General features: G+C 58.3%; 2 protein-coding genes across 4 annotated transcripts; both read right to left on the reverse strand.

Annotated features, from left to right (window-relative positions):
* Positions 1 to 2,046: 2,046 nt before the first annotated feature.
* On the reverse strand, positions 2,047 to 9,544 carry ABCF3 (ATP binding cassette subfamily F member 3). 2 transcript variants are annotated; one of them, XM_044005136.1, is made up of 21 exons: positions 9,383 to 9,544; positions 9,147 to 9,294; positions 6,534 to 6,613; positions 6,136 to 6,182; positions 5,837 to 5,934; positions 5,631 to 5,753; positions 5,246 to 5,512; positions 5,077 to 5,157; positions 4,931 to 4,990; positions 4,789 to 4,845; positions 4,654 to 4,676; positions 4,475 to 4,530; positions 4,177 to 4,377; positions 4,006 to 4,082; positions 3,796 to 3,840; positions 3,551 to 3,683; positions 3,350 to 3,438; positions 3,171 to 3,262; positions 2,924 to 3,056; positions 2,609 to 2,696; positions 2,047 to 2,514 (listed from the first exon to the last, which is right to left on the reverse strand). In XM_044005136.1, the coding sequence occupies exons 1-21, from the start codon at positions 9,453 to 9,455 to the stop codon at positions 2,356 to 2,358; spliced, it is 2,130 nt and encodes a 709-aa protein (XP_043861071.1). In that variant the 5' UTR covers positions 9,456 to 9,544; the 3' UTR covers positions 2,047 to 2,355. The 2 variants fall into 2 exon arrangements, with proteins under 2 accessions (XP_043861071.1, XP_043861073.1); XM_044005138.1 differs by lacking the exon at positions 6,534 to 6,613.
* Positions 9,545 to 10,956: 1,412 nt separating this feature from the next.
* On the reverse strand, positions 10,957 to 20,502 carry AP2M1 (adaptor related protein complex 2 subunit mu 1). Of its 2 annotated transcripts, XM_044004813.1 has the most exons (13): positions 20,348 to 20,502; positions 16,873 to 16,989; positions 16,021 to 16,026; positions 15,241 to 15,506; positions 14,773 to 14,855; positions 14,351 to 14,356; positions 14,074 to 14,209; positions 13,851 to 13,992; positions 13,358 to 13,477; positions 13,125 to 13,260; positions 12,941 to 13,038; positions 12,473 to 12,584; positions 10,957 to 11,583 (listed from the first exon to the last, which is right to left on the reverse strand). In XM_044004813.1, the coding sequence occupies exons 2-13, from the start codon at positions 16,944 to 16,946 to the stop codon at positions 11,449 to 11,451; spliced, it is 1,314 nt and encodes a 437-aa protein (XP_043860748.1). In that variant the 5' UTR covers positions 16,947 to 16,989; positions 20,348 to 20,502; the 3' UTR covers positions 10,957 to 11,448. The 2 variants fall into 2 exon arrangements, with proteins under 2 accessions (XP_043860748.1, XP_043860749.1); XM_044004814.1 differs by lacking the exon at positions 16,021 to 16,026.
* Between the last annotated feature and the right edge of the window lie 2,652 nt (positions 20,503 to 23,154).

Raw genomic sequence — 23,154 nt, forward strand, 5'->3', positions numbered from 1 at the left:
CTCTATGCAAATGACTCCCCAACACAGCCCTGACTTCTCCTGGCCTACAGCAAGGAGGATGCTGTCACCACCCCAAACATGGTCAAAATGAAACATCTTTTCTTCTACACCTGCCCCACCCACAAGCTTTCCAAAGGCACTATTATCTTTCCCATAAGGCAGCTGCATGATGGCTGTTACTCTTTCTCCTCATGTCCAATCGGTTTGAGCACCACCATCATTCAGGCCCTGAGCACACTTTGCCTGGTTCTAATTGGTTTCCCCTCTTCCTCTCTTTCCATTTTCCCACCCATCCTCTAGCTGCCAAAATCTTCCTAAAACACAGGCTTGCCACTCCCTCCCCTGCTTAAAAAAATCTTTAGTGACTCCCTATTATCTCTGGGTTAAAATATAAATTCCTCATTCTGACATTTAAGGCCTTTTTACAATCTGGTTCCTATCTTCTTAGCTTTATTTTACATTATTATTTTTTGTTTTTGGTGAGGCAATTGGGGTTAAGTGACTTGCCCAGGGTCACACAGCTAGTAAGTGTTAGGTGTCTGAGGCCAGATTTGAACCCAGGTACTCCTGACTATAGGGCCAGTACTTTATCCACTGTGCCACCTAGCTGCCCCGAATTCTACTAGACTTTCAAAGCCCTTCACAACTGGGCTTCAAACGGCATTGTACATGGCTCCCTTCCTGTCCCCTGGTCTAGCCAGACTGACCTGGCTGCTCCCGCAACATTCCATGCCTTTGCTCTGGCCAGGCCCCATACCTGATGTGCCCTCCCTCATCTCCACCTGCTTCCTTAAATGTGCAGCTCACACGCCACCTTCTGTAGGGCGACTGTCCTGACTTCTGTCCACATGAGCAGCCTCCCCAAGTTGCTTTGCATCTATCACACATCTTCCCATAGATATTTTGTCTCCAACATAAATTCCTTGGGTAGGGAGTGCTACACCATTGTCTTTGTATCTGATGGGAGCAGACACAGGTCAGGAGCGTGGGATGCTTGTGACCTCTTCCTTCTCTGAAATTAGCCTGTGCTACCTTGTACTCTAACTGCATGTTCCATGGTGTCTCCCCGAGGCAGGTAGACAGGCATCTGTTCAAACTGACCCTGTGCAGGGCAGGTTTGTTGAATGAAAACTGAGATTGATTTTACCACCTGCTCTGAGGACCAATCACTAATGTGGCCCAACCAGTCACAGGTTTGTAGGCCATAATTAACCAATAGCTCCAGGTGCTGATCACAGCCCAGGCGTTCAAACTGCTCTGAAGCCATGTGGGTGAAGGGAGGCACCGAAGGTCTGCCAGTCACGTGGCAGGTTCAGGAAGGGCATGGGTGACAGGTAAAAAGAATCACAAGAGGGGTGTGGACGGCAAATTCTATAAAGGCTTTTCCACTTCCTCTAAGGGAGACAAGACCAGGAGGAGTCTGGAAGGGGGTTAAAGAAACACCGGGCTCCCCTTCCTCCTCCCATCTTCCAGCTGCAGCTCAGCTCAGGCTGGGCCGCTCCCAGGGGCCTCTTCTGCTTTCTAAGCCTCCACAGGGCCAGGGTTTATTGGTTCTTAACTCAAGCCCAAGTGAGGTGGCCCAGGGAGTCCCCTCTGCCCCCAAGCAATGACAGGCCATCCAAATCGAGACAGGCAAAGGCGGCAGCTCTCTCAGACAACGAGGCCTGCCCTAGGGGTTGCACCTGAAGCCCTGCAGATGGAGCAGAAGAATGGATGCAGAGGGAACCTAGAGGGTTGGGTGGGGATCCAGAGCCTCCCACTCCAGGGCCCAGAAGAAAGAAGGACCTGCCCATGCCTTCGATCTCATCCCAGGGCTGGCTGGCTGCCAGGCCAGGGTTCACTGAGGCCAAAGTCTCCTACAGTGACTTTGTTTCCAGAAATCCCTGCATGGGCTGGGATCCATCAGCTGGTTGCCTTAATCTGTGCCAAAGGCGTTAGGGAAATCCAGAGCCAGAGGGAGGAGGGTAGACACTGCGCAGGGCCCCAGCTCCCTTTCAAGGCAAGAGACATAGAAGGGCACCTTAGGGGGCAGAGACAAGGCGGGGGGACAGAGAGGGGGCAGGTTTAATTTACATGACGGCCACACTGGACCTAGGCAGAGAGAGGAGAATGGGGCAAAAGCCCCAGGAACCTTCTCCACTCCGAGGAGAACCATCCTCACAGCCCCTTCCATGGAGCCCCCTGGGATGTATACACAGGACTTTGGGCTGGGGCAAGGAGTGGAGAAGAGAAGTTGGAGTAAGGCTGTCCCCATGTCTAGGGGAAGTCCACGGCCCAGGGCTAAAGCAAGTCTGCTGTCTGGGGGGGCCCACGGGTCCCAGTCTGCCCCAGATCAGGCCTTCCAGCAGCAGGGGCCTAGAGGAAACCCTCCCGCCGGAACTGCTCCTGGAGAAGGTCCCGATACTGGTCAAAACCCCCCTCGATCCGGGTGACACCACCGCCTTCGCACACCCACAGCTCCTGGCAGACCAGGCGGATGAATCGCTCATTGTGGGAGACGAGGATCACGCCACCCTGCAGAGAATGAGACAAAGCGGGCAGGGTCAGTGGAGGCTCTGGAGAAGTGGTCAAGGGGTCTGCTAGTGGGCAGGCAGGGTACTGGCCTCACCCTGAAACTGTTGAGGGCCCGGCCTAAGGCCTCAATTGTCTCCATGTCCAGGTGGTTTGTCGGTTCGTCCAGAATGTAGAAGTTGGGGCTGTAAGAGAGAATGCCAAGAGGTTGGTTGGTTCCACCCTGTGAGACCACCTTCTCTCACAGGGTGAGACTACTTTCCCACCAGGTTGGGGCGGGGGGGGGGGGGAAGACAAGAGAGAATAAGGGGCCAATGTCTGAACAGCCTCATCTTCCGGGGAGCAGGAAGGGAAGGCCAGGGGAGAGAGACAAGAGCAAGCATAGAAAAGAGTCCAGGCAATGCTGGCTCACCAGGGCATGGTCATCTGGGCAAATGCCACTCGGCTCTTCTGCCCTCCAGACAGGCTAGCAACAGGGCGGACAGCCAGCTCCCCAGAGATGCCGTAGCGTCCCAACTGGTGACGATACTCCTCCTCGGGGTGCCCTACAACATGTGCCAGGCCATCACCTGGGTCCCTGGCCTGCCCAGCCCCACCTCAAGCATCCAGCACAGCTGCACCCACCCTTCCTCCCCCCATTTCCCCCTGCCCCCACACACCAGGGAACTTGCGTGCTAGGAGCTCCACGGCACTGACATTCAGGTCGAGCTGCTCCACGTGGTGCTGGCTGAAGTAGCCGATCTTCAGGTTTCTGCAGGGAAGCAGTAAGGGCAGTAGGGATGCTGGGCACGCTGCCCTTCCCCTTGGGTAGGCATAGGGGCGGGAGAGGGCTGGCTACCTGTGGGCATGTCTGATCCCCCGCACGGGCGCCAGGTCTCCCATCAACAGCTTCAGCATGGTCGACTTCCCTGCTCCATTTTCTCCCACCTATAAGACACACCCCTCAGTGTGGGACTAGGAGGAAGCCCCGCACCTGCCCCAGGGGATGACACACTCAAGGGCCCCAAGGCCCAGGCCAGACACAGGAGGGGCACCATACCACACAGATCCGAGACTCCAGGTCTGCCGAGACAGAAAGACGACTGAAGACGGGGTGCTGAGGGTCATACCAGAAGTCAACTTCATCGAGTTGCAGAATGGGGGGTGAGAACTTTTCGAATCCATCAGGAAAGCTGTCAGGGGTGAGGGGAGGGGATGAGGCCTCCTGCCTGGCCAGAGGCAGCTGCTCGGTGCCCACTGACCCTTCCCTCCTCTAGCCCCAGACACAACAAATGAGGCACTTACTTCATCACCACTTCCACCTCCTTGTCCACAGGCTTCAGTTCTGGCCTGAGGGAGACAGAGGGGGTAGCTTAGCGGGTAGGGCTTTGCATGAGATACGGGGGAGGAAGGAGGAGTCCCCAGGCCCAGGGTCTCTGGCAGAGGACACAGGAATGGCCCCGGGACGCGAGGGGGGATCCAGATAATACGGGCTGCGGGCCTCCTGATACTCACAGCTTCTCCAACAATTTGAGTTTACTCTGCACCTGGGATGCTCTGTTGGCATTGTAGCGAAAGCGGTCAATGAAAACCTGAGGGAAGAACAACAAGAGGAGGTGAGGCTTCTGCCTCTGTGGCTTCCCGAGCCCTGTATGCTGCAGGGCATTCGCCCCCATGCCCCTCTACCTGGATGTGCTGGCGGTACTGCTGCTGGGCCTCGTACTCGCGCTGCTGGCTCTTCAGCCGCTCTTGCTTGCTCTTGAGGAAGGTCTCGAAGTCCCCCCGGTAGCCGTCTAGCCGCTGGCTGTGCAGGTGGATGATGTCTGTGGCCACCGCATTCAAGAAGTTTCGGTCATGGGAAACAACCAAGATCGTCGAGGGCCAAGTCTGAGGGGTCACGGGGAAGGTGGGCACGAGTTGGGGGGTCAGTCCCCCAAAGTTCAAGACCAGAGAAACCCCCCCCATTCCCCTTGGCTTCACGCACCTGGAGATAATTCTCCAGCCACAATATAGCACGCACGTCCAACATGTTGGTGGGCTCTGAAGAGGAAGAAGAAATGAGCGGCACAGTTGGGGGTGAAGAGCCCACACCCTACCCCACCATCCAAACCCTCGGTCTCAGGCCGCTCCCTCTCCTCATGCCAAGGCTCCCCACAGACTCACCATCCAATAGGAGCAGATCTGGCCTAAAAAAAAGAGGAGGGACCCTGTGATACAGTGTCCTTGGCTGCCCCATTTCCTTACCATGCCCTCACCAAGCTCATGAGAGCACCCTCCTCACAAGCATCAAGGACTCACCGAGCAAACAGGGCCCTGGCCAGGGCCAGCCGCATCCTCCAGCCACCAGAGAATTCCCTGGAGAGAGAGAGAAAGATACCCAGGCTCAAGGTGGAGCCCGTGGGAAGAGGGGCCAAGGGCCGACACGGTAGGTGACACTCACCGCGTGGACTGCTGCTGCATCTTTGCATCGAAGCCAAGTCCGGCAAGGATAACGGATGCCCTGCAGAGAGAGAGAAGCAATCGGGAAGGCAGGGCACAGGCAGAGAGGAAACAGGAGTGGGCACAGCACTGGGGGGGTCTGAGTACCTGGCAGGGGCCTTGTCAGCCTCGATCTCTTCAAGCTTGGCATAGATCTCAGCAAGCTGTGCAGCCTCTGGGCCCTCCGCTCTGGGGGAAGAGACAGTCAGCGGGGAGTAGATGGACCATGGGGGCCTCTCCCCTCCCCACCCCATTGGCTGCTTGCTGGGCTTCTCACCGGCCTGCTGCAATCAGGGCGCTGAGCTCCCGTTCCCGCCGCAGCAGCCCCTCTCGGAAAGTGTCACTCTCCAGCACGCTCTGCAAGGCCGGAGTGTCATCCCCTGCCACTTCTTGCTCCACGTACAGGAGGGAGATGTGGGCGGGGACACGGAGGCTCCGTGTGGCCAGCATCTTCAGCAACGTCGTCTTGCCCAGCCCGTTCCGTCCCACTAGCCCGTAGCGTCGGCCCCACGCCAGGTTCACATCTGCACCTGTCAGGAGGACCCTGGTGGAGGAGGGAAGAAGAGGATCCTGAAGGATAGGAGGCAGGCAGGGACAGGCCGAGCCTCCAGAGAGGGCCCTCAGTCTCCCCTGCACCCCAGAGCCCAACATGAGCTCCTCACCGCTCGCCAAAAGAGACATCAAAGTTCTCAATCCGCACGTCGTAGGATTTGTTCTTGCCGGACGACTCCAGCCGACTCTCCTTCTTGCTCCCTGCTTGGCTGGCTGAAGCCTCCTCCAGGACTCTGTGAGGGCGGAACAGGGAGGTTGCTCACAGTGCCCCTTCCAGCCTCCCCCTTCTGCTGCCCATCCCCATGCCTGGGCTCACAGAGGACCGGCCGTCTTGAGGGTGTCCTTCTCGGTTCGCTTTTCCTGCTTTGCCTTGAGCCGAGCTTCGGCCTTCTCCAGCTTCTTGGCATTCACCGTCTGTGGCCAAGAGACACAAACAGGGTCATGCCTCCAGGTGCCCATCAGAGCACCTCAGACCAATGTTTCACGACAGCATGAGCCACGCACAGTGGGGCCCAGGGAGGTTCCCAAGTGGTGCTCTGGGGCACAGAGGTCATTCCCTCCCCCTCAATACCCCCCAGGGCAAAACTGTCCTCCACCACTCTCTGCCCTGCTCACCGAAGACTGGTCTCTCTTCATCAGTCCTGGAAGCTTATCGCCATAGTCTAGAATTAAGGCAGACACGGTCACCTTTGCTTCACACTTGAAAGGGTCTCTCACTACTGACCCTGACCCTAACCTATCCTAGCCCCACGTTAACCCCCAGAAAATAGCAACTGCCTTCAAGGAAGAGAAAATACGAGAGCAGAGCTACAGACAAAAAGTCCTAGGATCTCTGAGCACCATGAGAGCAGGAGCGATTTTGGCCCACAGAACAGACTGGGGGCAGGCACAGAGAGCTGGATCCCCAAATATGAGTCCAGTTTTCAGGTTCTAGAGAAGATGAGCAATGCACAGGATTGAGGAAGGGTCTGAGGACAGGGAAGAGCTGGGCTAAAGACACTCCCTGCACTCACCATAACTTTCAGTCATCTTAGACAACTGGATGGGGGCATCCAGTAACACCTGGCTATGTCCTTGGCTCTGTGGTTCTGCCCTGTGGAGGAGGGAAAAGGTTTGGTGTAAGTGGCACCAGGTGGCCGATGCTGTTGGACCTTGCCCTGACTCTCAGCAACCCTGGCGTGGTTAAGAAGAGCACCCTGGAAACCTCCGAAGCTCCAGGTAAAACGTAAGTGGCCATATCCCCCAAAGACCCGACTGGCTCTGATGAAGAAGAGTGCTGAGGCCACTGCGGCCTACGAACAGCTACTAAACAACAAACGCTTATTAAGAGCCTGTCCGGTATGAGGCACTAGGGACATAAAGATGAAAAAATGAGATGATGGGACCTGCGAGTAGTCTGATAGAAAGGGGGGTGTAAGAGAGGGTGCGATCTGGGCAAAGGCAAGATCTCAAGTGCTCTTTCATGGAGGGGAAAGATTCCTAAAGAGGTACTTGAAGGAAAAGCGGGACACCTCAGGTGTCATAGACAAAGGAAAGACCCTGGGCCCAAGTCCTACTTTTGCCACTCACTACCTGTGTTGCTACAAGCCAGTCACTTGGCCTGCTGAGCCTTGGTTTACCCAGGTGTAAAATGAAGGAGTCGGGCTAGACTGTGGACTGCGGACCAGCTCCTTTCTAGTGCTAAACCCTACGATCTCAAATGCTGCATCTCCTCTCTGGGCCTGTTCTCATCTGTGAAAGAGGCAGAGGCAGGGATGACAATTCGATGATCTCTGGGTTCCCTTTCAGTCCCAAAGGTCTGAACTTCTCTCTGAGTAGAATGAGGCTGAGTTGGCCTGGATAGTGTCCAAGTGCCCTCGCAGTCCTAAACCCAAATAAATCTTTGTTAAGCTCCCTATGGGTCAGGCACAGAGCTGGGAATACAAATGGGAAAGAGAAAGACAGATGTTACGTCCCATTCTCCAGGCTTCAATGTCCCTATCCATAGAATGGGGTGGACCAAATGCTCTCCAAGCTCCCTCTGATTTTCCCATTGGTCAATCGGAGAATAAAGTTACCAATAGACTAGAGCTTGCCAAGCTCTCCCCCTCCCCAGTGCTAAACCTGCAGATCTCAGTCACTGCCTTCCCTTGGGCTCCATTCTCTGAGCTGTAGAAGGCAAAGTGGAGGTGAGCAAGCACTAGAGGATCTCCTGTAAAAAGGAACCAGATGATCCCCTGTCCTAACTCTCTGGTCTTGTGCATCTGAGCCCTCCCAGGGGCTCAGCCCCCCACTTCTGTAGAAGCAGAAGGAACTCTTCTTAAGTGCTGGGCTGCCTCCTCTACCCCGGCCCAGACAGGATCTCCCTCCTGAGGGAGCTGAAGGGGGAAGCTCCAGGGCCTGCCCTCTGTAAATCAGGGAAGAGGCATTTCTTCTGTAAAACGGAAAAGGGGACAGTTCTACTGGGTCCGGCCTCTCTCTGCAGATCCACTGCCCTCTTGCCCTCTGGAGGCTCAGTCTCCTTTGCCGTATTGCATACCACCCCTCCCCCCCAGGGTTGTCTGCCTCCTATATTGGGAAGGGACTAGCTCCAGTCCCCTTTCCCCCCTCCTCAGGCCTGTCTCTCATTCCTATATAAGGAGAAAAGTGGGTGTCTCTGGTTCCCCCTTCCCCCTTCCTTTCCAGAAACGTCTTCCCCCCTGTCTAACAGGAAGGGGATGTCTCCAGTCCACCACCCACCCCATCTCTGTATGGAAAAGCAGCCAAGTCTCCAGTCTCTTTCTCCTGTGTAACAGGATGTCCCTAACCCCCTTCCTTTCCCATATAACAAGGGGTGGGGGTGTCGGCCCCCTTCCTTCCCACACATGGGGGTGTGTGTCCTGTCCCCCTCTCCCTCCGTGCCTGTCTCCCCCCCATATGACAAGGGGAGGGCGTGTCCTGTCTCCCCCTCCCCATATGACAAGGGGTGTTCCTCCCCTCCCCATACCTGTCTCCCCCCATATGATAAGGGGTGCCCCGTCCCTCCCCTGTGCCTCAGTCTCCCCCTCCCCAGATGACCGGGGGATGTGTCCTGTCCCCACCCAGATGACCGGGGGATGTGTCCTGTCCCTCCCCAGATGACCGGGGGGTGTGTATCCTGTCCCCCCAGATGACCGGGGGGTCTTGTGTCCTGTCCCCCCCCAGATGACCGGGGGGTGTGTCCTGTCCGCCCCCCGCCTGTCTCTCCCCCAGATGACGGGAGGGGGGTGTGTCCTGTCCGCCCCCAGATGACCGGGGGGTGTGTGTCCTGTCCCCCCCCAGATGACCGGGGTGTGTGTGTCCTGTCCCCCCTCCAGATGACCGGGGTGTGTGTGTCCTGTCCCCCCCCAGATGACCGGGGTGTGTGTCCTGTCCGTCCCCCGCCTGTCTCTCCCCCAGATGACGGGGGGGGGGTGTCCTGTCTGTCCCCCGCCTGTCTCTCCCCCAGATGACTGGGGGGGAGGTGTGTCCTGTCCCCCCCCAGATGACCGGGGGTGTGTCCTGTCCGCCCCCCGCCTGTCTCTCCCCCAGATGACGGGGGGGTGTGTGTCCTGTCCGCCCCCCACCTATCCCCCCCCAGATGACAAGGGGGGAGCCCCAGCCCCCCCTCGGACGCGGCGGGTACGCACAGACGCAGCGTGTTGAACATGCGCTGGCACACGGCCCGGATGCCCGCGCCATCCTTGCTGTCCCCGGACACCTCCTGCAGCAGCTCCCCCACGGCCTCCACCAGGTCGTCCACGGACTCGAAGTCGGCGCTGCCGCTGTGCAGGACGCCTGTGGACGGAGGGGCCCGGGGGTCAGACGGGCCGGGCCGGGCGCCCCCTCCGGCCCCTCACACCCTCACCGCCCGGGCCCCGCTCACCTGTCACGTAGTCAAACACCTGTCCATCGATCTCGGGGAACTCGCTCCTCAGGATGTCGGCGCACGTCGCCATGTTCCAGCCGGGCCCCACTCTGCGCAGGCGCTCTGAGGACGCCGACGCGCAATCACCGACAAACCCCGACCCGCCCCCCTTCGGCTCCGCTCGAGCGCAGGCGCCGTGCGGGCCCCGAACGGACGCCGACCCACAGGACCCGCCTCGTCGCCTCTTCCCAGCCTGCGTGGGTGCCCGTGCGCAGGCGCCATGTGACCACCGATATGCAGTTTCCGCCCGGCCCCTTCCGACTTTTCAACGCCACTCAGATATTCGCGCGCAGGCGCCTACGGCGGCTGACACGAAGTCCAGTGCCTCTATGCCACGCCCCCTCCCTCAACGTCACTCGCAGGCGCCGAGGCAATATCTCCGCGAGTAGGCCGCGGTCCGACCCCGCCCTTCCTTTCCTGAACTCAGCTGATCTCTGCCCCGCCCTTCCCTACGCACTGGCACCCCGGTGCGGTCCCGGTTGCATCCCCTCCACCCTCGCTCTCTCTGAGTTCTAATGCGCAGGCCTCGGCAGTGGCGTAAGAGAGCGTAGAAGAGGAAAGACACCGCCCCCCCCCCCGGGGTTAAGGGGCGCGATGAAGTGAGCTGAGGGCACCCCCTCCCGCCCAGTTCCAGCATCCTTCGCGCGGGCATGCCCTCCTGGCCCCGGCTTGTTTAGCCACGGGAACCACGCAGATGCCTCCTGGGACTTGTGGTCCTTGTGGCCCGGCCGGTGGCCCAAGGTCAGGCAGATAGGGAGGGACCCCTTAAAGGGGCAGGGGGTTCCTCCAAGCCGGCCCCTTCAGCGGAGGAGCTGAGCGGGAGAGAAATGCCCACTGCTGGCTAGGAGCAAAGCCTGGGAGAGGGGAAGCCCTGGGCCGGCACCGGAACCGGACCATTCGCGCAGGCCGCGGAGAGAGCCTGGAGGGACGCTCGGAGCGCAAAGGTCACGCGAGTTCAGGCTGGAGCTAAAAACAGAAAGCTCCCCCCCCCTCCGCCCCGGAGTTTGGGCAGGCGAGCCCCCGGGGGCACCTCTTCCTCCTTGTGTTCCCCAAGCTCGGGGAGTCCCGCAGGGCCGAGCCCCGGTCAGCAGACACCGAGAACCAGAACGGCTGCTGAGGCTGGGGAGGGCAGAAATCAGACCCCCCCCCCCCCATCTATTTCACCCCGGGATTGTGATGTTCCCGTTCTCCTCTCCCATTAATCCCCTCCAGAGCAGGGAGGGCTCCGAGAACTTGGCATGAACAAACCCGGCTTGCTAGTGCTGCCCCGCCCACGTGGCCAGGCGGCCTCCCCCCTCACCATATCCCCCACCCCATAGGCCCACCCCCACCTGCCCACCGGACAAGGCCATTCTGATTAGCGGCAGGCCTGGTCTTTGCCCTTTGGGCCCGATGAGAACAGGTGGGGTAAGCGATGGCATCTTTGTGTCTAGGAGGGAGAAGCTTCTCCAAGAACCTCCTGCCCCCAGGGCTGCTGACCCTGCTCGCCCCCCCCCCACCCCAGTTCCCGGACAGACAATGGGCTTGGAGCCTCCGCTCTACAGAATTTATTGGGTCGATAACTGGACAAGTCACACGTGTACAAAATGGAGCTCACACTATCCCAAAGCAGGGGCTGAGGGGGAAGGAGGGGGCGGGAGGCAGTTACTGGCCTTTCAGGGAGGTGCAGAGGCTAGGGGCTCCGGCAGCCTGCACCCCCCCCCACCCCTGGGAGAGGGTCAGAGGCAGGGCCACCCAAGAGACCCCAGCCCGGCTTTGGTCACAAAACTCAAACAGAGCCCACAGCTGGGCTGGGACGGACAAAATGAGGATTGGAGGACCATCAGGGGCCCAAGGGGCCGCTGTGTTCGTCCCCTTCTTGGTAGGGTCGGTCCAGACCTAGTCTAGGGGCTTGTGCAGGGGGTGTGCAGCGATGCAGGATAGAGGAGACACCAACGGGGACGAGATGGGGCAGGTGGCCCAGCATGGCTCCTCCCCAGGGGGCACCCAGGTCGGTGAAGATGCAGGAGACCACGGCCTGGCGGCTAGCAGCGGGTTTCATAAATGCCACTGCGGCCAATGTAGCGCACCCATTTGATGACATCATGGTCGCTGTAGTTCAGCTTGGGTTCAAACACCTTTAAGTATCGCACCTTCAGGCCAGAGGGTGCAAATGGTACCTGCAGAACAAGGAGAAGGTCAGGGGCCTGCTGCCCTCTCCCCCTGCACAGGAGTCTGCAAGGCTCAGCTCCAGGGCCCCCTCTCCTGGAGGCTTCCTCAGTTCCATCTCCTCCGTTTCTCCCAGTCTGTGTACATGTGGGCTTCTCCCCCACTCCCTCCAGTACAATGTAAATTCCTAGAGGTCATGGACTGCAGGCACTTAAAATGCTCAACATTTGGAGATGAGGGATGGACATCTGGAGCAGGGGGCCCCTCGGCACCCCTCCTAGTAAACCCTTGTTGAATGAATGACCTCCCTGCATCCGTCCTCCTTACCCACAGGGGACTCATGACTGCACAGAGAAGGGGGCTGAGCAAGGATGCCAGGCACCTAGACACAAGGTCTTTTCGCCCACTGTTTTTTCCACAGTCTAGCTGCAGAGTTCAAGGATGACCTGGGTTAAACTCTCCCGAGGCTCATGAGCACAGAGAACTCCCCACTTGAATGGCTGTTGGCCATGTGAATTTGAAATGGTCAGAGGAGGGGAGCTGCAACTCAGGGATGCCCTGGGCCCCAGGCACTGCTGAATGCAGCTGGTCCAGGGTTGAATTTCTACACAACCCCCGAGCAGGGGCATTTCCTTCTAAAAGACTGAGACCAAGTGATGTAACAAAACCTTCATCATGTGGAATAGTTTTTTCAGTATGAAAATTCGGCTCACGTTTCTGTTCTGCTCCCTAATTTCTCCTACCCTCTGTACATCCCCCCATCTCCACCCAGGCCACCATGTGTGAGGCTCTGGGAAACACAAGCACTGAAGAATCCTGGCCCTAGTTCTGCCCGTGACCAGCCTTAGCTGGGCTTCCACTTCCTCCCCTCTAAATGCTGGGCTGGGCTGAGGATCTCACCTCAAAGTTCATGGAGATGGGAGGCCGGGCCCATTTCTTCTTGTCGTTGGTCGGTAGCAGCTCAATCTCCGCACTGATCTGTGATTCCTTCATTCCTGCCATGCGCTTGATCCTAAGGGCACAGAGGTGGAGGTGGCTGCTTCCCCCACGCTCTGGGAGGGCTGTCACAGGGCAGACCAACTAGCGGGGGATGAGGAGGGCTCGAGGGACAGCTCCACGTCAGGGGCCGGGCCTTTGGAGGTCTCCCCACTCGATCTCTCTAGACCTCAACTCCCTCACTGGTCAAAGGAGCATGTTGTCCCTTGCTCTGTTTAGCGGATGAACGCCCAAATACAAGCTAGAATATGGAGGCGTCGACGGGATGACTCCAGCCAACAAGGGAGGTGCTCTTGTGCTGGGTTTGCGTGGCACCCACAGGGGTCCCCAGTATCAGCCCCTCAGGCCCACCCACCTCCCCCGCCTACTCACTTCCACACAATGGCGTTCTCACTGGCCTTGTACTTGGCTTTTCCCTTCATGCAGATCACTTGGACTCCACTTGTATTCAGCGGTGTTGGGATCCGGACCTATGATTCACAAGTCTGTCACCAACAGCCCAAGCTGGCCTGAGCGCTCCCTTCTCCCCCACTCCCTCCTGGCCCCCTTCCTGCACCTCGATTTTCTGGGCCAGCAAGGAAGGCTTGAAGTTGGACTTAATGACAACTTTGACCTCCAGTTTGGTCCGTCCCACCTCGCGCACCAGGGGGATCACCCGGAAGGGAAGGATGATGTCCTTGGTGGTCCGGTACCTGTGGGAAGGAGAGAAGGGGCCCAGTCAGCGAGGGAGCGGCCCCATGGTGCCCTCCAAAGCCCAGGTGATCCCCACTCCCGCTCTGCCACACTCACCTCATAAGCTCAAACTCTCCATCAGGAGGGATGAAGCTGATGCTCCGTTCAGAGTCAAACTTGCTGAGCCGCACGCACTGGTGGAAGGTACAGTCATCAATGGCGATGGACTGCTTCCCACTGCGGATGAAAGCAAAGGTCTGAGCCTGAGCGGGAGTGGCGAGGGGAGAAGGGGACAGAGCTCTTCTGAGAATGCGGGCACAAATGGGTCTAATCAGCTCTTTGTGGGGAGACAGGAAACTGGCCCACGGTTCTGGTGCTGAGTGAGGAACCCAACTCAGAACCTGGCTCCCCAGGTCACTGCCCTGGGCCACATCTGCTCAGCAAGGCCAGCCTTCCTCCCAGGCCCAAAGTTGGACAGAGAGGAATGCTCGGTCTTGGGCCCTCAGTGACCAAGGAACAGCCAGACTCTAGGCATTAGCCAAGGCCCCCCTGCTCAAAGACAGAGCACTGTACCAAGAGCCTGCTCCACATCTCAAGGGTCTCTGCCCACCTCTTGCCAGTCTCATCAGCCGTGCCTTTGCCCTGCTTCTCAATGACGATCTTGTCATTCATCCCAAACTTGCACTCAGGCATGCCACTCAGATAGCTCTTCATCACCACCCGGCCAGACACGTGGGCACTCAGCACCTGCCCTGGGGAAAGGGGGATGGAGAGAGTCAGGTGGTGGCGGGAAACCCCCAAGGAGGGGCTCTCGCCTGGGCCCACCCTCTCACCTTGAGGAGACATGAGCAGGTTGACACTCTCAAGCACATCCAGGAAGAGCTCATTCCGACGATATTTGATGCCCTCACGCCGCCAACCGATCTGCCCCGTCACCTGGCTGGTGATCTGAGACTGTTCTTCCTTCGTCTGGATAGAGGGGGTGGGGAGGGGTCATGGGAAACTCCCCAGCAGCTCCCATGCCAACCCTTCCAAGCTCCCCTTGAATCCCACCCACCCAGTCTCCCAGATCCGGGGAGGAGCCCGAGGGAAACTGGGGCACCAGCCTACCTGATGCTGGAGAGAGGCCACACGGAAGAGGAGGGGAGCCGGAACAGAGGAAAAGAGAAGAGTAAGGAAGAGTAGCAGGTCAGGCCCAGGCCCCAGAAAGACATCCCCCCGCCCCTGATCACCAAGCCTAGGGGTCCCAGACTGTGTCACAGAAGAGAGTCGGTGACCCTGGGCAATCCCCTCCCCTCCTCCCCACCCAAAGGGCTGCACTTCCTCTTCCCCTCCCCCCACCAGGAAGAAAAGAGCTGGCACTAAATTCCTCGAAACAGGGATGCAGACTCAGCTGATCTCCAGCTGGGAGAAGGCCAAGCAGCTTCTCAGAAAAGAGTCAGAAACCATGGCAACAGGGCCAGCCCTGCACTTCCCATCAAGACACAGGACTGAGCCCTGTCAGGAGGATGCCCCCCACCCCTCCTCGGTACCTGGCTCTTAATGCCCTGCTGAGTGATGAAGGTTTTCAGAGCTCCCGTCTCCGAGTTCTGTGGGTAGCCAAAGTCCAGGATCTCTGTGGGGGAAGAGGGTGGTCAGTGGCAGAGGCTCCCCTTTGGGGCAGGGCCTGAGCTCTTCAGAGCTGCTCTGAGGGGCACCAGTTTGGCGGCTGTTACAAAGAAATGTCCTCAAACCCCAAAGAGATCCGAGCAGAGGGGCAGCACAGCTGGTAGGTGGGTGGGCTGCCCTCAGCTGCTGGAACCAGGAAGGGCAGGTAGCTGGGAGGCATTGGGGGCATTTAAAGGCCCAAGGCCAGATCTCAACCTGCAACTGAATGGAAGTGACAGGGCATTCTGGGACATCCCCAGGGCTTAGAGAGAAGCCCAGGGATCCTTGACACAAGCCATCCTGGCCAGCCAGGTCCCCACCTCCCGCCCCAGGGCTCTGGCTGCCTCCCTCACCATCCAACAGCTCGTAGATGAGCACGAAGTTGTTCTTGATGTTCTCCTCGCTGATCTTGCCAAAGTAGGCGGCCATGACGTCACACATCTTATAGAGGAACTCGAAGACCATAGCGGCATTGACATTTTGCTTGGTGACAGCTGCCAGCCAGATGTTGGAGCGCTTGACATGGAAGAAGCTGGTGCGGGCAATGTTGGTGACGGGGGAGCGCACCTGCTGCCGGGCGTGGATCACATTGACACGGAAGGCGTCCACAGCGTTTCGCCTGCGGGGGGACCACAGGGGCCGCTCAGGGTCCAACAGAGCATCCCCACTAGCTGCTGCCAGCCCCTGCCTCCCCACCCCCTTACAGGAGCAGCCTCCCTTCTTGTCAGGGGTTCAGGGTCAAGCTGAAAAGGTCTATGGGATGACCAGGAAAGAGGGAACCCCCTCTGAGTAGGCCTAACAGTCCATGACTGCTGGCCAGGCCTGGGCCTGAGTCCCCTTCTAGATACTGGCTACATCTCCCTAGCAAAATGGGCCTTCGGCTGCTCAAGAAACTTGATGAACATTCTGAATGGCTGTACCCCCTCCCACAGTGGCCATTCCGATGCCACCCTACTGGCCAGCTCCCAAAGGGCCGAGGAGGTGGCCTGCTCTGGGGAGGAGGGAACCCAGAGCTGGTCAGCAGGGAGTGGAAGTGGCCAAGCTCGGATTGGATTCCTGGTCAAAGATCAGGGTCATGGGCAAAATGCTCCATGCCCACCTATGCCAAAGGCTGCAGCTGGCAGGCCGCTTACCTATTGCTATGGCAGCCAATGAGATGGGATGAGAAAAATGGTGCCAGCGAGGAGAATAGTGACAGCAACAAGAGAAAGGATTAGACAGACACACGGACACAGACACAAAGGAGGCTCAGGCTCAGGCCTTGGGTGACACAGGGAAGAGGAAGCCCAGCATGCAGCGAGGGGGCAAGTCCATGGGGTGGGCAGAACAAATACCATCCTTCTTGAGCCTTGCAGGGCAAAGCAGCCGATGCCCTCCCACACCTGCTCAGCGGCTCCAGCCCCATAGCATCCTCTGGTGCAGTGACTGCCACATGTCAGAGGGAGCCTGGGAGCCTTGCCCTGGGCTGGGGCAGTGGGGGCCTGGGGTGAGAAGCAGGGGCACTGCCTGAGCGGTGGAGGTGGTCACCAGAAGGGCCCTCAGGGTCCTCTCATCCAGCCACCTCCTTCCTCTTTACAGATAAAAACAGAGATGTCAGGTGACTTGCCCCGAGTCATGCAGCCAGGCCTGGAGTCTCAGGAGACTCCAAGTTCAGGGCTCTTTCCTTGATGCTTGTTACCTGAGTGACCTCAGGCAAGGGCAGGACTAGATTGGCTGGAAGAGCCTTCCCCCAGCCTGGGCCCAGAGTGCTTTGGGCAAGCTCTCGCAAAGCAGTGGAAGCGCACAGTAGGAATCCTGGTGGCCCCAACCTGGCCATTCAGACTGTCCCGAGAAGCAGGCCTAGGCCCCGGCCCATGCTTTGCAAGCCCTCCTGCCTGGCTCTCTGAGGCACCAAGAGGTTTCCCAACTGTCGGGCATGCTGGCATCTCGACGGGTTCCATGGGTGAGGGCCTAATCCACATGCACAGACCGCCAGGGTCACTCACCCGATGTCATCTCGGTACACCCGGGAGATGAGCACCTCCCCCTTGTGGTTATAGATGAAAAGCCCTCCAATCATGGTGGCGACTCAGTCTCCTCTGCCCATGGCTCTGAGAACAGACCTAGGGAAGGAGATCGGAGAAGGTCAGGCCCAGGCCCAGAGCCCCCAAGGCCCCACTCAAGGGCTTCGGGAAGTAGGCTAAAGGGGCAGTGCCCAGCGGGGCTAGCGCTCGAGACTCATCTGCCTTGCCCAGAGATTCAGAGTGTGGGTGTGGGCAGGGGAAGGCAAAGGAACTGCTGCTGCCTACCTAAGGACAGTGGCAGAGGGAGGGAAAATGATGCTGGGCTCAGGCTCTGGATGCCAATCCTGCCGTGCTACCTGTGTGATCCTCCCCAGCCTGTTCCCCATGTGTAACACTAGGGACTGCTGCAGGCGGCCTTTCAGGTCATCCCAGACTCACAGGAGGTAAGAGCTGGCCTATGCAGCCAGCACCTGCCAGGGCGGACAGTTCCTGCAGCCTCAAGACAGAGAACCAAAGATGAAGGGGAAAACCCCGGCCCTAACAGCAGCCCCTCCATGCCCCTCTTCTTCCTAAGGCTTCCTCCTTGGCCTCAGTCTCAGTCCTGTCCCAAGGCCAGCCAGGGCTATGGGAGCGCCACTTCAGTGGCCAGATAGGAGTAGGCAGGGCAGATTAGAGGCCTCTGCCAGGCAGAGGGGCTGTGGCCTTGGGGTGACGCCCAAACACAGCAGCAGCTTAAGCAGCTTATTAGAGTTAACAGCTCCCTGGTCTCTAGGGTCTGAGAGGGAGGGAAGGAGTGACTCCTACTCCAGGGCACAAGGCCTTGACCCTGATTCTTGTAGCTCAGACTAACAAACTTATTCAGGTCTAAGGAGGCAGCTGGGACCCTAGGAAAACATCAAGAAACCAGAATGCCTGTGTCAACAAGTCACCACTTACTACTAGCTGCCCACTGCTGGAGCTGAGTCCCTTGGGCCAGTCACCTCTGTGGGGCTCAGATTCTTAACCTGTAAAATGGGAGGGCTGATGGTTTCTGGGTCTTTGATGCTTACAGAAAGAGCCTTCCAGGGAAATGCATCCAACCAGGCCAATTTAAGGAAGAGCTAACTTTATTCCTCCTCTCTGGGATTAAGCCTGGCATTGGTTACTCCCCACCTCTGCCTGCCCCCCCCCCAAGAAGGTGATCCGATAGTTTTTTCCAAATGAGACATCTCAGATGCCTTCTAAATGGCCTGTTAGACACTGAAAAAAGGGGTTTGGACCAATAATGATGGACAAGAGAACCAGAGAGAGATTGGAGCAACCTACAGGCAAAGGGGGGGAGGCTGAAGGCCCAGGACCCAGGAGACCAGGACTTAGTGGCAGCTCTGGGCCCAGCATCACAGGGAGGAGAGAAGGGGAGCCCAAGGCAGGAAGAATGAAACTGATAGATTTGAGCTTCGCCCTGAAACCCACAACTGTCTCTGTAAGGCCTGACATTGGCAGGTTTTGAGCAGAATAGGGGAGGAGGAAGGGGGACAGAGGCCTCAAGGAAGTTCCCCTCTGGGAGAACAAGGCAGGAATGGGTAGGGGACTCTTTCTGGGAAATCCGGAAGTGGGGGGGGGTGGAGCCTCTGAAGAAGCCAGAATTTAGCTGAGGTGGCCCGGGGGTGGGGAGAAGATGTCAGGGCTCTAGTCTGCAAAGGAACCAGCACCAAGGGTGGGTCTGTGGCTCCAGCTAAGGCGAAGAAGAGGCCTTTCCTAGAGGGAGGGTGGGGTCAGTCCCTGGAGGGAGGGAGACATGGTACAGGCCTGAAAGGACAGGCTGGATCCGATAAAGGAGGGAGGGGGTGAGAAGATCTATGAAGACACAGGTAGAGGGGCAGCTGAGCTCTGCCCTGGAATGCAAGGGCAGGGAGTGAGAACACTCCCCCTCTCCCCAGGGAAAGCAGGGGCACCACCAGTCAGTGGATATGTCCCTGAAGGAGCTGAAGGGAGAGGTGGGGAGGCAGGAGAGGAGGGAGCAGGCGCTTTGTCAGGGATGAGAAGCCGAGAAGAGCTAGGGCTCTGGCAGATCAGAACCTTTTCCTAGAAGGGCCACTGAGGGGTCCTGGGAAGGTCAGTGTGAGCCAGGCAAGACAGTGGGGAAGTCCCTGAGAGGACTTGGGGAGGCTGTGCTGGAGGTGGGGCGGGGGTATGAATGAGGCAGGTAGAAGGAGGGGTCCTGGGAATGAAGGGAAGAGGCCCAGCACAAGGCTCTTGCCTGGGAGGAGGAAGAGATACAAGATCAGTCACCACCCGGAGGTGCAGAGGTCAGGGCACAGGAAAGGCAAGGATGGGATTGGCAGTGTCTGCCCCAGCATCGGGGAGGGGGGGATCAGGCCAGGACACGGCTAGGTGGCATCTCCTTGGGAAAAGGGGGCAGAGGCAAGCCTCTTCTTGCAAAGGCAAAGGGCCCAACCTTTTGGGAAGGTGCTGTGTGCTCCTAGGCTAGAGGGGTGAATCCCTAGGGGGGAGGGGGCCAGGAAATGGTAGACAATGGTTCCCTTCTGAAAGAAGGGGGGAAGGGAGGGCAGGGTGGGGAATGGGAGGATGTCAGAGCACCTGTCCCCCAAGGGTCAACTGCAGGGCTGGGGGGGGGGGGCAGGTCCCAGAGAGGCAGAGGGAATGAAACCCAGGCTTCCAGGCCTGGGCTGGAAGGGACCTTGAGATTATCTCCTCCTTTTAACTAAGAGGGAACCTTCACCCAGAGAGGAAGTGACTTGCCCTAAGTCACACAGCTACTGAGAAGCAGAGGCAGGATTCACACCCAGGCCCCCCAAATCCAGTGCTGTCTCATGGCGTCCCTGGGGTACAGCAGGGAGAGGGGTCTGCCCTGGGGGAAGGGCAGCTGCCCACAGGGAGAAGAGGGAGGGTCTGCCAAGGAAGGATGGCGGTGGAGGAGGGGAGGTGTCGGGGCTCCTGGACATGGGGGGGCTGGGTGGGGCAGGACAAGGGCGGCCCTAATCAATAAGGGGCGGGGGGCAAGGTTTGCATTGGCTCTCTCGGAGAGGTCAGTCTGGTCCCGGGCGGGAGGGGGAGGGGGCGTCTTCGAGGTCTCGGTCCCGGAATGGGGGAGGGGCCAGCGCAGCTGGGGGTGAGGGGAAGTCCCAGCCGGGGGATACGGTCGGCTTCATCTGGGGGGGCCTCGGTGTCCTTATCCCAGAGGGGTCAGTCCAGGCTTGGGGGGGTTCTCGGGGACCCTCGGGGGAGGGGGGGCGGTCTTTGAAAGGTAGAGGTCTGGGATCTCTGTTCGAGGGGAGGGGTCAGTCTCGGTCCTTGGGCTGAGTGTCCGGGGGTGTCCGTGAGAGGTGTCTTGGGTGGGGGGGTGTCCCGGAGTGGGGAGTCCAGGCCTGCCTCCCCACCCCCTCCCCCGCCGCGCCCCGAGGCATCCATTGATCGCCGCTGCGCTCGGGCCCGAGCCTCCCGCGTCCCCGCTCACCAGGCGCCGCCGCGGCCCGTCCGTCCGTCGGTCGCTCGGTCAGTCGGTCAGTACAAGGCTCTGGCTCCGCCACCGCTGCCGCTCCCAAGATGTCCGCCCGCCCCCCGCCCGCGGCCTCAGCTTTCACCGCAGTGCCGGCTCCGCCCCGGCTCGCCTGCCCCGCCCGGCTAGGCCCACTGCGCACGCGCGCCAGCTCTCCTCGGACTACGACTCCCGGCGGACCTCTCGGTGCTGGCGCCGGGCATGCGCAGGCCACACCGAACTACAGTTCCCAGTAGGCTCCGGGGGGGGGGGTCCCCTTTTCCAAGCCCGCCTCACTTAGGGAGAGTCTCCCAGCATGCTTCGCTCCGTTTTCCCACGGAGTTTCCTGGGAAATGTAGTCGGTGTATGTCCCTCTCTGCATAGCTCCCATAGGAGCCTGGATTGAGAGCCCGAAGGAGCTTTGGAGGTCATAAAATCCTTTTGGGCTTGGGGCTGGAAGGTACCTTGGAGGCATTCAAGTTCAGCCCTCTCATATCACAGATAAGGAAACTGAGGCCCAGTAAGCCCCTAAGGGACGCTTAATAGAATGCTTGTTGATTGATTGACCCAAGGTAATGCAGAGGACATCCAAGCTAGAATTCAGACCCGAGTCCTTTTATACTTTTTTTTTTTTTAGTGAGGCAATTGGGGTTAAGTGACTTGCCCAGGGTCACACAGCTAGTAAGTGTCAAGTGTCTGAGGTACTCCTGACTCCAGGGCTCTATCCACTGCGCCACCTAGCTGCCCCTCCGAGTACTTTTACTTCAAATCTTCTCGGGGCTCCGGGACGACCTCCACCTCCCCCCCCCCGCCCCCCCGCCCAATAAAGCTCGGGGATTTGGAGCTGGAAGGGAACTCCGAGGACATTCAAGCACAACACAGCCCCAGAAAAGCAACCTGACTTGCTCGGGATTGCCCAGGTCCTTCGGCTGCTTGTATACAGGGCTGCACCCCACGGGCTCTTGCCTGACCTTCAGGCCTTCCTCCAGACACGACCCAGGCAGAGGCTAAAAGGATAAACATCTCCAGACCCCAAATTGCCAGGGTAAAGATTGGACCTTGTCACTCCCGGCTCTTGAAGCTCCAGGACAATATCGCGGACCATAGAGCCCAGGATGATCGGCCTCAGCGCAGCCTCCTCATTGTGATACATTGTTTCCCTCTCTGCACTTGTGGTCAGGCCCGAATTGCTTCCTCGAGGTTCCCGAACATCACATTCCATCTCCCACCTTCAGGCCTTTGCTTGGACTGTCCCCCTACCCCAAATGCACCCCCTCCTCACCATTTCCCCTTGGCATCCCCAGCTCCTTCCCTTCCACACTCAGCTTCCCCACCCCCATATCTCCTAATTACTTTGTATTGACTTTGTATGTATTGTATATCAATGTTTCTGCTTGCCTAATGTTTTCCCACTGGGATCTCCCGGCTTGGGGGTTTTGTCTTGATCTCCCTCCTGTGCCGATCAGTGCTTAATTAATGCTTGTTGAATGACTGATTGGCCGGCAACCCCAGACCCCTGGTTATTCTAGTCCCGGGCTAAGATGCCAAGGAAAGCCCACTAGAGGAGTGGAGCTGGGGAGGGAGGGACCCTAATGAGGGATCCTCCAAGTCATCTCCTCACTTTACAGCTAGAGAAACTGAGGCTTTTGAAGGAAAGCGTGTCCAAGTGCCCTGCCTGTTCATCACACGGCACATATTGTCTCACCAGATAGAATGAGAGCTTTTTGAAGGCAGGGACTGTTACTTGTTTTTAATCCCCAGGGACTGGGGATTAATAAATACTTGTTGACTGACTGTGTTGACCTCGGCTGGATTTCCTGGAACTCCACAATCTCAGCTTTTTTTTTTTTTTTGAGTTAGGCCTAATTCCAGATTCTTTCCTTCAAAACGTCAGACATGCTGTCCTCCAGCACAAAAGTCCTGTGTGGTTTGCACTCAGCACTGAAAGAAGTCTGTTCTCTGGGCTTCTCCTGGGCCTGGGGGAGCCACATCCCTCTGCCTGAGACTGCCCCCCAGGAAGCCCAAGTAAAAGGAGTCTGCCACCCAACGAGAGAGGTGGGGAGGTTGGGGGGGCATTGAGAGGAGGGAGGCCTGGGGAGAGGCGGGACCACAAGAACCAACCGGAAGCAGCTGCAGAGGGATGGCCTGGGGTTCAGTCCCACCCCCACCCCCACCCCCACCTTGGAAAAAGAAAAGGCTGAGAAATTTCATCTCTCCTTAGGCACCTTCCACCCTGGGACCCCAAATCTGCCCTTGAAACCTTGCCTCTGTTCAGTTCAACAAACATTCATTTATTAAGCACTTGCTGAATGCAGAACACTATGCCAGGCATTGGGGGGAGATCTCAAGTTGAAATAAACCTCAGCCCCTGGCCTCTAATAGAGGGATAAGGACACATGCAAAGATAACGGAGGTTGGTGGCAACCATGATCCTGGGGTCAGGATGGCCTAAGTTCAAATCTGGCCTCCCTTTGCCTCAGTTTACTCAACTGTAAAGTGGAGATAATCACAGTACCCTGGGGGTTGTTGTGAGCATTGTAAAGGGCTCAGCACAGTGCCTGGCATATGGTGGGCCCTCTGTAAATGCTTATTCCTCTCACCCCACCCCCACCCCCTGCCCCTCCACATCCCTGTGAGGGGATGAGCTGACAGACAGTGGGAGGAAAGTCTGATTCACAACTAGGAGAAGCAGGGCAGGCTTCTGGGAAGAAGTTGGGCTTAAAGGAGCAGCTGTTGAAGAAAGGGTGGGAAGGGAGCCAAGCCCCGACTGGGCAAAGGAATGGAGG

Source organism: Dromiciops gliroides, chromosome 4 (assembly GCF_019393635.1).
Source record: "Dromiciops gliroides isolate mDroGli1 chromosome 4, mDroGli1.pri, whole genome shotgun sequence".
NCBI lineage: Eukaryota > Metazoa > Chordata > Mammalia > Microbiotheria > Microbiotheriidae > Dromiciops > Dromiciops gliroides.